Here is a 12,961-nt window from a genome sequence, read left to right as displayed (position 1 = left end):
TTGCATTCAGTATGGCTGCCACAATGTCTAATTTGAACATCATTTGACTCAAGAATATCAGAGACTCAACACTCAGATATGACAAGGAAGAACTGGTCTTATCTTTTTCCTGGAAAGTCTCTTTCGACAAGGGAACAACATACTCACTGATATATTATATCTTTGAACAGTGTGTGTGTATATGTGTATGCAGTTTGGATTGTTAAGGTTTTTTTAAAATTGTTCAGTCATATTGCTATGATGTCTGCAATGTGACAGCTTATAGTGATGTATAGCACAGGAGCATCGTGCAACAGACATGTTTATGCACATGTTTGAACAGGTTTATTAACGTACATATATAATTACTGGGAACAAATGCAGAACATGTGATGCTTGTGGTTTTATTTCATAAAGGATATGTTGGTGTTCAAAGCAGGTTGTGGTGTGGTAAAATCATTATACCGGGCACATATTGGTGTCAGCAGGCTGTGCCAAGTTAAAATCATGACAATATTTGAGATCCTTGTTATTTCACTCACGTGTTTATATGAATGTTTTATGAAAATTAATATTACAGCTACTAGTACTGGATTTTGCTCAACTCTGTTATTTTATTTTTTTCACCAGAACATGGAGATTAAATGGAGAGAAATTCATTGATATGTTTAGGGCCTGATGGTGTGAGTGTCAGACCTAAAAGTTCTTAGGGCATTTATTGGTGTTAGGATAAAATCTTGGATGTAGAACTTATTTGGGTTGTATGTTTAAAAGATAATGCACATTATCAGCTTCGAACAGGGCATTCCACTGACTTGAGACAGGGGTGACGCTAACCAGGTGAAGTGTGTGACTAAGTTCCCCCAAAAATGCAAAGTTCTCCTTCTTCTGTTAAGAAAGAAAAATAATTTCCCCCTGTGATATTTTACAGGAACATTGGGTGATCATAACTGTTGAGATGCTGCCTTGTCTTGGCCAGGTTAGTTCCAGTGTTTTGTTGTATCTCAAGGCGACATGTAGGCATCAAGCCATCAAATAACTAGTGTTGGTATCTATTATGCCAACAAGCAAACTCTTGACAGGCATGATTTTTGATAGAAGATTGACCATTTACGCTTCCTAAGTAAGATATCAACTATTACTGCCCGATTTCTGTAAGTTATTGATGATAACAACATACAGACTTGTGTTTCTCACTGTAAACAATAGTATGTAAATATCATTTTGTGTTTTAAGAATAGAATGAGTGATGTGAACATCTTAACTTCCATGTATACATCATCTTCTACATAAAATTTGTTTGAAACGATAAGTGAACCAGTCATGGGGAATAATAGTGGACATCACTGTGTCTCAGAAGGTATCACTTTATTTGATTGTTTTCATTAATTAATAGGCAAATATATTCAGGAACAGATACAATTTATAGAAATAAGTCTCTAAATAGTATGATATTGGAGATTTAGCTTTTAAATGCAATTAAGTTGGTCAGAAACGTAGAGCAATGCTGGAATATTCAAGAGGCGCTGTAAGGTCAAAGATGTTTTTTGTCACCACTCCTTTTTGTGAAAACACCAAAAATAAACCTAACCATACTGAGCTTTGAACAGCAACTTTTTGAAAAGTTTCTCTATAACTTCATGTCTAGTCTTCTTTAGCACGTCTTTGGGATACAACACTTCCGTTCTAAATCATACATTAGGTTGGAATGTTTATACAGCGGTGTAGAGTATGACTGATGAAATGCAAAGACAGTACAAGGCAATTAGTATAGAGTCTTTTGGAGGGTCATATTTTAAACCATAACTTAACTTGTTTAAATGGGGGTAGAGGAGGAATTTTCCCATTTTTTCTGAGAAAATCGGTTGCCAGTGTCACTGTTCTTCAGCCTTGCATAGTAGCAAAATATAATGCAATCTTGAGTTTAATCACCATCATGGCAACTCCATGACTTGAGATTGCAACAGTTAGATCCAAGGTTGTATGATCAGCTACTGATATTACTCAATGAATTTCCCAACTAGTAAATAATAATAGTAAATAATAATAATAACTTGTATTCAGTCATGCTTAGAATCATCTCACATAGTATTAGAATGTACAGTATTAATGTTAGTGATAATGAAATGTGTGAACAACCGAAGCAAGTGCAATATTGGATATTTAAAACAAGGTGTTTATCATAAAGTCCTATTATCTCGTTAAGACCAAAAAAGTTATGCTTATTTTCTGTTAAGATTTGGGTAGAAAAGAAAGTTTTCTTGTTCTGTCTAGTCAAATAGAAGTTGTTTGAGATTGCATGAAGTCTGTACAGTAGCAGTGGGATGAAGTTTTGGACTTCCAGTGTTTGTCTGACCGTATGAAGTTAAGTCAAGTCTGCCTTAGATATAAAGAGAAGAAATTTAAAAGAATCCTTACAAAAAAATCTAGTATGGGATAGGAATGCTGATGATTTGACCAAAGGGAATCTGGTTCAGAAATATATTTTTTCAGAAGTATTTATTTTAATGTGAGAAGAATGTTCATGTTTCTTGTAGCAACGGCTTGGGTCTGCCATGCATTTTGATGATGCCTCAGGCCCTGGAAGAAAGGTACCAGCTCATGTTGCGAAATTACATCATTTGACCTTAATGAGTTAAACATTTCAGCCTTATGTTTTGGGTTGTGTAGCTGTTAGGTAATGAAGAGTGTGGGATTCTGTTATGAACTTCAGAGACTGGAGTAAAACTATTCAGATGATCTGGCGTTGTTTTGACCTTTATACATGAGAACTGTATCATTAGCACTACTGGTTATGGGAAGCATTTGTCATTGGTCCATTAGCACAAGTGTGAAATTGCCACTTCTCCTAATTGCGACTTGGAGTTTTGCTTTTGAAACACGTTCATCCATAAGGTATAGGTAGTCCTAAATTAAAATAAACTTACTCAGATGTCAGATATGGCTTCCATGGTGACCATCCTGAAAATCTTGTTTATGACTATGGTTAGTGAATGGATGCTCATGTCATCATAAGGTTTTCACTAATAGACCTTTTGTGATTACTAGTTGAAACTAAATTCATCCAGTGGCAGTTATGACAAAAATGTGTCATATTTCCACATTAACAGTTTGTCCTTTGAACATGGGCTTTCCACTAAATAACTTGTTATGATATATATATATATATATATCTATCTATCTATCTATATATATATATATATATATATATATATATATATATATATATATATATCAAATTGGATAATTGGTCCAACGTGAAGATCTGACCGCTCCGGTGGCCTAGTGGTTAGAGCGTCTGCCTCAAATGCTGGAGGTTGTGGGTTCGATCCCCAGCCGAGTCATATCAAAGACCTTATAAAAATGGTACTTACAGCTGCCTCGCTTGGTGCTCAGCATTAAGAGGTCAGTCTTAGGACTGGTTGGCCTGGTGTCAGGATAATGTGACTGGGTGGGACAAGATGCTGCATGTCTGCAGCATGATGCCCCAGTACTAGACATCACTATAAACTGTCACATTGCAGACATCGTAGCGAAATAACTGAAAAATTATTGAAGCTATGTTAAAAATCCAAAACACACACACACCTATGAGAAGATGGTGCCATCTGGCATATGATACTGTAGCTAGCAGACATTTGAAAAATCTTGTAGTTACTACTAGTTAAGGGGCTCCGAGTGGTCTAAAGTGCTCACCGTTACGGATTACTGCCATCTCACCTCTGTCTGCGTGAGTTCAAGTCTCAGGCTTGGCTAACGTTGGTACATGAGAAAGTCTGCCAGTAGCTAATCATGGGTTGGTGGTTCTTCCCTGGATTTTCCAGTGTTCTTCCTCCACCAATTATACTGGCCGCCATATATAGCCTATCTTGAGCTGAAAAATGGCATTAAACCCTACAACGACAAAAACTACTAGTTAATGGATGGCCATGTCAACATGAGGTTTTCACTAGAAGACTCTCTATGATTCATGGTCTATCCTAATATGGCTGCCAAGGTGGACTTCTTGAAAATCTTAATGGTTCTACACCAGAATGGAAGGTTGTAAAAGACTATGCTTTCACTAAAGCATTTCTTATGATGTCTAGTTGGTCATGAATGAACGTCTTGCTGCTAATGCATATCCAGTATAGATGCTATCATGAAGATCATTTGTTATCACACTTCCTCCTGCCATTTTGAAATGTTGGTATCACTACTCCTGAACAGAAAGGTATATTTGCATAGGGTTTTCACTAAAAGACTTCTTTCAATATCTACTTTGTCCTAGATAAATATGATGCAAATTAACCAACCTACTATGGCCACCGTGGCAACCATCTTGAAAATATTGGTATCACTGCTCCAGAACAGAAAGTTATTTTGACATAGGGCTAAATACTTCTTTTAACTTTACCCTAAATTAAAGTGGTACTGATCTGACATCCAATATGACAGTCATCTTAAGAATTTACCATATTTACTCAGATTGTCATATGAACATGGGGGTTTCACTAAATTACTTTTCATGGTGCCTAGTTGGTCCTATGTGAAAATGGTGCCCATGTGTCATTCACTGTGGTTTTCACTAGAAGACTCTATGATTTCTAGCTGGTCCTAACTGTGATGAACTCATCCACTATGGCAGCCATCTTGAAAGTCTTGTTATCACACTCACACACTCATGAATGGTCATATCAACATAGAGTTTTCACTAATTAATTTCATATGATGTATAGTTGGCCCAATCTGAAAATGGTGCCTCTCTGATGTAAGTGTTACTACCGCAACAGCCATCTTGAAAATTTACTAATCGCTACTTCTTCAGCAAGAATTGTTATATCAACATCGGATTTTTACTCCGAGACATGATGTCCAGTTTGTCTTAAATTAAACTGGTGCAGATCTGACATCCAATCGAAGTTTTTGTTGGCCCAAAATGAAATGGTACTGCTCAAATATTGCTGCCATGGTGGATGTCTTGCAAATTTTACCACTTCTCTTCAATTAATGGTTATATAAACAGTATCATATCACTAAAACATTTCTTATGATATATAGCTGGTCATAAATAAAAATCTTGCCACTAAAGCACATCTAGCATGGCTGCTACACCAGCAGTCTTGAAAATCAGACATGGCTGCCATAGTGGCCAGTTTGAAAATAATGTTTGAAAGATTTCTTCAGAATTGATGATCATTTCAGCATTGGGTTTTCACTAAAATGCTTCTTTTAAAGCTTGTTTGTCTCTTAAGTAAAAATGGCACTGATGTGATGACCAGAATTTGTCCATCATGCAATGTTGTTTGTGCTACTCCTGAGATGTGCTAAGACTCTATGGTCTTAAAATAAATAGCAGAAAAAGTGAAACCAACAAATTTGTTATAATTTGACAAATATCGTATTGCCCCAGAATTCAGTGTGAACATTTAGATGGAAACTTCAGTGTTCAGTTCTATCACATGTAGAAACATAAAATGTTCTGAGTGAATTCCATATCTTGAATGTGCTGACTTTCCAGTAGCCCTCATGTGCAGACTTTCCAGTAGCTCTTAATGAGCTGACTTTCCAATAGCCCTTAATGTGCTGACTTTCCAGTAGCCCTTAATGAGCTGTTGTGCCAGTAATTTTAAGTTGTCGCTAGAATTTAGAGCACTTTATAATTCCATTGAATAAGTTAAATAAATGATTCCTCTCAAATTATAACTGAACCCAACTAAATTACTGATTTGAATGAATAATTATTTACTTCATCCACCTAATATACAGATTCTCAACTGACGTATGACACAATAACATACTCTGGAACAAGGCCAGTGGATATGTCCTTCAAATTTGTAGGCAAGGTCAGGTCTGCTTGCTCAAAGTTGTAGCAAATAACCTTACAAAAATCAGGTAGACCATACTTTGTTTCCAAGGTAATTCTATTTACACATAGTTGAATGTCCATCAGCTGTGAAGTTACTGACCTTGACTCTTAATGATGTCATCCCACTGCAATGGGATACACCTAAAACAAAACAGAATGAATAATTTATATACAATACTACAAATGAAACAGATACTATACACAACCTGCATGTGGGTATTTCAGTATGTCAGATACATTGTATCTTACCAGATTCGAAAACTAGAAATTTACAGTTGTTACAGTTCTGTCGCATTATGACTAACACTATATGCAAAAGTAGAACGAGTAAAGTGTTGTTCATCCAAAGATGAAAGATGTATAAGGATTTTATTAGTAGGCAGGGAGGCGATGTTAGTGCCACATCATGTACTGTGATTGATCACTCACTCACTCAACTCACTTGTATGCTCATTCATGACAAATACATACATGGGTCAGACATACTTTTCTTTTCATCATCAGAGTGGTCCAACTACTGGCCTGCATGTGATTTTCCTTGGCTCTGCTCATTCAAATGTTCATTATCCAGTTATATGATTATTACTATACATTATTATTATTATTATTATTATTGGTCCTTGGGGTTATACTACTTTTATTTGGTATATGTTACGGAGCATACATATTTGGGGCCAACGGTGGCAGAGTGGTCTAATGCACATCCCTTTACTGCCATCTCATATCAGTCTGCGTGGGTTTGATCTTGGGCTTGGCCAATATGGTTGTATAAGAAAGCTTGGCAGTAGCTTCCAATAGGACAATGGTTCTTATCAGGCTTTTATCAGATTCAAAACTGCATTAAAAAATTGCATTAAACCTAAACAACAACATAAATTTACATGGTATGAAAACTGGTTAATCATTTCAGTAACAACTATTATGTAACCAATTAAGTATTTATCAGTTTATTTTTTGACTGGAAAATGTATAACATAAAAAGAAGTATCAAAATTTATAACAACCTCAGTCTAATAGAAATTGCTGTTGTGTTACCAAGGTAGTGTTTTATGCAAGTATTTGTAACTAATGTAAAATCTTGCATTAGATTAGTATTATATGTTATGCAGAGACAAAGTAAACAATACTCAGTGAGATAATTGATAACTTTATTTGGCTATAAAACATTTTATCTTCCTTTTGTTTTTCAAGATTCTGATCAGCTGACTCGCCTTCAACGTATTGTAAAGCTCCTGACTAATAAAACAGAGAGGTCAGAGGTCAGTAGTGAGCAGGGAGAGCATGGAGAAATCATTTATCAAAATGATTTTATTGACAGTGATGAGGATGATATAACATCCAGCACAAATGTCATCTATCACAATGATTTCAGTGATATCGAAGATGATGACATGCCAACCAGTCCAGAGTTAGACATTCACCAAAACGTTGATGTAAACTCCCAAGCACTGGAGGCGAGTCATGATGCCATTCTTGACAGTGGAAAACCTGAAAGCAGTATAGGTGATGCAACAATGGAATTCCTTCAGTTGGTCAATGAGAAGGCAGACGAACTAAAAAAGAATTTAGAAGAGTATGCAGCATTGGCAATATGGGATTTTGCAGGCCAATATGTATTCTACACTACACACCAGACATTTCTTACACACCGTGCGATATACCTCTTGGTTACCAATCTCAGTCAACAATTCACAGATCTTGTGAGAGATGATGATTGTTACTTTGATACAGACGGATTAAAATTGCATCAAGTTCAAGGTAATGTTGATCAACATACAGAGACAAAACTAGTTTCCAGTATTGTTTGGACAAACATTTTAATGAACATTGAATGTATTGATACAAACAATTTGCTGTTCCAGACTAGAAAATATCTACAAAAAATCCTGTTAAATGTTTAAAATATTTGCCCCATGACCCTTATGGAGAGTTGAGTTTGCCTAGAATATGAGAACATGATCTACAGTGAAAGTTATAAATTCCGGTTAACTACAAAGAAGAATATGGCAAGAATAGCTATTATTTCTTAATACATCAATATTAATTCTTAGTAAAATGCAAACAGATGCCCTGATGTGTGTCAATCCACCGGAAAAACCTAATTGATACATGTTATTTGTCATGTATTCCAAGTATGGCCTCAATTTCTCTTTATGAATCTTACTCTAAGAAAGAATAAAATAAAAATAAAAAAGTTGTTTGCTTCAGCACTCACTGATTTCTGAATCATGGTCAGGAACTAGGTCAGCATTAGATACAAAGTTTCTATTATTAGTGTTTACAAAAGGAGTCACATCAAACTGAACTGAATTTCTGGAAAATTAATTTCTGGAAAATGTCAAATCCAGTAAATACAATTACATTACAATAGCACATAATGGAATAAAAATATTTTAATACTAACAAACAAACAATTAAATTAAATCAAATATAAATTAAATCAAATATGCATAACAAAAACTAATCCAGAGAAAATAAATGATTATGAAGACCTTGGTTGCTATTTGAATGCATGTTTTCTTCTAGAGTACAGTAATTTGAATTCATATTTTCTTCTAGCGTAATGGAATATATATATATATATATATATATATATATACATAATTATACTATAATTATAGAACTGATTATTTTGTAGGAGTGCAGGCTAAAAGAATGATGCACTTGTCTGTAGATGGACCACTGTGTTATGCAGTATAAAATTAATTATTATTATCATTAATGTCTGTCTTTGATCCTTTGCAGAACTGGTTGAAGTTTGGCTCAATTCAATACATTGCTGTGCATCATCCCAGGCAGATGGTTCCCAAGTTACATCCCCTGCAGGTGGCATCGCTGTGACTTCCACTGCAACTGGAATCACAATGACTTCAACTGCAGCTGGCATCATGATGACATCACCAGCAACTGGCATCACAATGACATCCCCTGCAACTGGCATTACATTTACATCTGCTGCAGCTGGCAGAACAGTGAATTCCACTGCAGCTGGCAGAACAGTGACTTCCACTGCAGCTGGTATCATGGTGACATCACCAGCAACTGGCATTACATTTACATCTGCTGCAGCTGGCAGCACAGTGAATTCCATTGCAGCTGGCAGAACAGTGACTTCCACTGCATCTGGCATCATGGTGACATCACCAGCAACTGGCATCACATTTACATATCCTGCAGCTGGCACAACATTGACTTTTTCCACTGCAATTGGCAGCACAATGACATCTGCAACAGCTTCCAGCACAGGGGCATCTCCAGCAATGGGCATCACTGTTACATCCTCATCAGCTGATACCATAGTGACATCCCCTGGAGCTAGTACCTCAGTGACAACTCCAGATGTTGGCATCCCATCTGCCCCACCTGTGATTCTTGTTGGTACACATGTGGATAAAATACAAGAGGTAGATATAAATGTTATTTAAAATGCATTAGTTTTTCTTATTCTGCTTACATTGCCTTTGTGGTCTGTTGTATCAGCTATAAAAGTTGTACTGCTTACATTGCCCATGTAGTTTGATGTATGTATATATATATATATATATATATATATATATATATATATATATATATTCAGTGTGCATAGATTGCAAGTTTGGTTTGCTGTGTCATCATTAAAACTTGTTACGAAACAGTAAAGCCATGAGTAACTCGGTAGGCTATTAAATACAAGTCTGTTATTACCAAAGGTGATGTTTCTCTTTATTTGAACCATACAATGGTATCAATGTATTTTGCACATTACCAAACCTCATGTTGCCTTTCTGAAGCACTTTTTCTCTCCTTGCAACTCCTTTCAAAACCTGATTCGTATTCATTGTCCAGTTTCCAAGCTGGCTCACAATAAAAGAGATAAACCACTGCTTTATCACGACCTTCGTATATGCTTGTCAGTACCACATTGATCTGAAACCTTAAAAGTTTTCTAACCAAACATCCCATCTACTGTCCAATGTGGACTGCATGCTGAACTGATCCATCTAAAAAATGATTGATCTAGTAATGCTTATGAGAGATGCCTCGAGCCTCCCATATGTATAAAAACTGAATTCACTTGGGCATTGCAATCAATGTGTTATCTTCTCCCTCGACATCACCACACTGCTGCTGTGCATTTTAGTGGACTTTGCTGTTTGTGGCAACTAATCTCAACAATTAACTTTTTCACAGTTCTAATCAAGTGAAGTGGGTTTGGAGTTTGTGAAACTGAGACATGGTCTCATCAAATCAGTCTATGTTATATGTTTGCTGCGCATTACCTGTATCAGAATTTATAAAAATAGGCCTTGTACTAACCCATTCTTATGTTGCTCAAAGTGGTTGATAGATTAGTGTTGTAATTCTCAAATGGCTAATAGAATACTTTGTATTAGGTTACACATTGTTGTGTTTATCAAATGGCTGATTCTTACAGTGATGTGTTACTGAAATGGTAGATAGGTTACACAGATTTGTATTTCTCAAATTGCTGATAGGTTGACATTGATACATATATTATGTTGCATAATATTATATTAATCTAGTGTAGACAGAAGCAATTATTTACCTCAATGTATTAAGAGCCATTACACCCTAAATATCATTGTAATCTTGTTGCAATCCTACTTCCATAACAGCTTCTATTGTATTTACTTAACTGACACATGTAAGATGTCTTTGCAATCCTACTTCCATAACAGCTTCTATTGTATTTACTTAATTGGCACATGTAAGATGTCTTTGCAATCCTACTTTCATAACAGCTTCTATTGTATTTACTTAATTGACACATGTAAGATGTCTTTGCAGTCTTACTTCCAAACCAACTTAGAGTGTATTTACTTCAATGACACATGATGTCTTTGCAGGGGTATTTCCATAACAGCTTCTAGTGTATTTACTTAATTGACACACGTAAGATGTCTTTGCAGTCCTACTTCCATACCAGCTTTTAGTATATTTACTTTATTGACATGTGTAAGATGTCTTTGCAGCCCTACTACCATAACAACTTTAAGTATGTCCCATGCTATAAGTAGCTCTCAGTACATCCCATACTATACATAGCTCTCAGTACATCCCATGCTGTACATAGCTCTAAGTACATCCCATGCTATACATAGTTCTCAGTACATCCCATGCTATACATAGCTCTCAGTACATCCCATGCTATACATAGTTCTCAGTACATCCCATGCTATACATAGCTACCAGTACATCCCATGCTATACATTGCTACCAGTACATCCCATGCTATACATAGCTCTCAGTACGTCCAATGCTATACATAGCTCTAAGTTTGTCCCTGCTATACTTAACTCTCAGTACATCCCATGCTATATATAGCTCTCAGTACATCCGATGCTATACATAACTCTAAGTACATATCATGCTATACATTGCTCTCAGTATGTCCCATGCTATACATAGCTCTAAGTACATCCCATGCTATACATAACTCTCAGTACATCCCATGCTATACATAGCTCTCAGTACATCCCATACTATACATAGCTCTCAGTATGTCCCATACTATACATAGCTCTCAGTATGTCCCATGCTATACATAGCTCTAAGTATGTCCCATGCTATACATAGCTCTCAGTACATCCCATACTATACATAGTTCTTAGTACATCCCATGCTATACATAGCTACCAGTAGATCCCATGCTATACATTGCTCTCAGTATGTCCCATGCTATACATAGCTCTAAGTACATCCCATGCTATACATAACTCTCAGTACATCCCGTGCTATTCATAGCTCTAAGTATGTCCCATGCTATACATAGCTCTCAGTACATCCCATACTATACATAGCTCTCAGTATGTCCCATGCTATACATAGCTCTAAGTATGTCCCATGCTATACATAGCTCTCATTACATCCCATGCTATACATAGCTGTAAGTATGTCCCATGCTATACATAGCGCATTCCGATTTTATGTCCTTTCTTTGCAGGATAAGCGAAAAGAAGTCATCAGAATGTATTTCCCACAGATTTGCCAGATTTTGAATGATAAGCCAACTTTACGTCATGTGGCAACATTTTTTGCCATTGATAACACCCAGCATGAACCTCAGTTGCAAGCATTGAAAGACAGGATTTTCCAGTTGGCTAAAGAGCAGCCATATTGGGGTGAGGAAGTGCCGACCAGTTGGCTACCAATGGAAGAGGCACTAATGAAGCTTAAATCTGCTGGAAAAAAGGTAAAATAATAGAAAATAATACTGCAGAAATGTACAGCTAACCAAGCTTATAACTTGCTTTTGTCATATATCATTCATCCTGCTTATTCATCAACATGTTATGCCCTCACTATTTGCAGATGGGACATATTGATATGTAAGTGTCTGACTGTCGTTATATATTTCTGCACATCTGTCTGTTGCAGTGAAAACAAACACCCTTCAGTGTGCTTTCTTGAGGCAGATTTATTTTTATGGTTAATAATCTTTAGAACTTATTATAACAAAATCATCCTGGGAAATAGCACTAGGAATTATTAAGAGCAACAAGTGGCAATAAAAAGGGCCAAGATGATGTACTAACAGGCACGCAAAGGAAGCACTATGAGGAAGAACTTACAGGCAATCTGAGGAAGAACTAATGGGCATTCAGAGGAAGCACTGTGAGGAAGAACTTACAGGCACTCAGAGGAATCACTATGAGGAAGAACTTACAGGCACTCTGATGAAGCACTATGAGGAAGAACTTACAGGCACTCTGAAGAAGAACTTACAGGCACTCTGAAGAAGAACTAACATGCACTCAGGAAGCAATATGAGGCAGAACTTACAGGCACTCAGAGGAAGAACTTACAGGTACTCAAAGATTGCACTTTGAGGAACTTACAGGCACTCTGAGGAAGCACTTTGAGGAAGAACTTACAGGCAGCCTGAGGAAGAACTAACAGGCACTCAGAGGAAGCACCATGAGGAAGAACTTACAGGCACTATGAGGAAGAAAATACAAGCACTCTGAGGGGGTGTGTGTGTGTTACTTGGGTTTTTAACGTAGCTTTTAACAATTTTTCAGTCATGTCACTACAATGTCTGCAGTGTGGCAGTTTATAGTGATGTCTAGCATTGGGGCATCATGCCACTGACATGTGGCATGATGTCCCACCCAGTCACAGTATCCTATCACC

The 12,961-nt window shown here is 36.6% G+C and overlaps 1 protein-coding gene across 1 annotated transcript in view; it reads left to right on the top strand.

Annotated features, from left to right (window-relative positions):
* The window catches only part of LOC149807436 (uncharacterized), a 203,936-nt gene that overhangs the window by 43,821 nt on the left and 147,154 nt on the right, over positions 1-12,961 (top strand). The window contains exons 5-7 of the mRNA XM_089955710.1: positions 7,019-7,585; positions 8,573-9,231; positions 11,772-12,020. Of these exons, the coding sequence (XP_089811836.1) occupies positions 7,019-7,585; positions 8,573-9,231; positions 11,772-12,020 (1,475 nt within the window). The remainder of the gene's footprint in view (positions 1-7,018; positions 7,586-8,572; positions 9,232-11,771; positions 12,021-12,961) is intronic.

The sequence above is a fragment of the Sinohyriopsis cumingii genome, chromosome 1 (genome assembly GCF_028554795.1).
Source record: "Sinohyriopsis cumingii isolate HCF-2022 chromosome 1, ASM2855479v2, whole genome shotgun sequence".
In the NCBI taxonomy this organism is placed as follows: domain Eukaryota; kingdom Metazoa; phylum Mollusca; class Bivalvia; order Unionida; family Unionidae; genus Sinohyriopsis; species Sinohyriopsis cumingii.
Note: the sequence above shows the minus strand (reverse complement) of the source record. Positions and strands in the feature narration are given on the sequence as shown.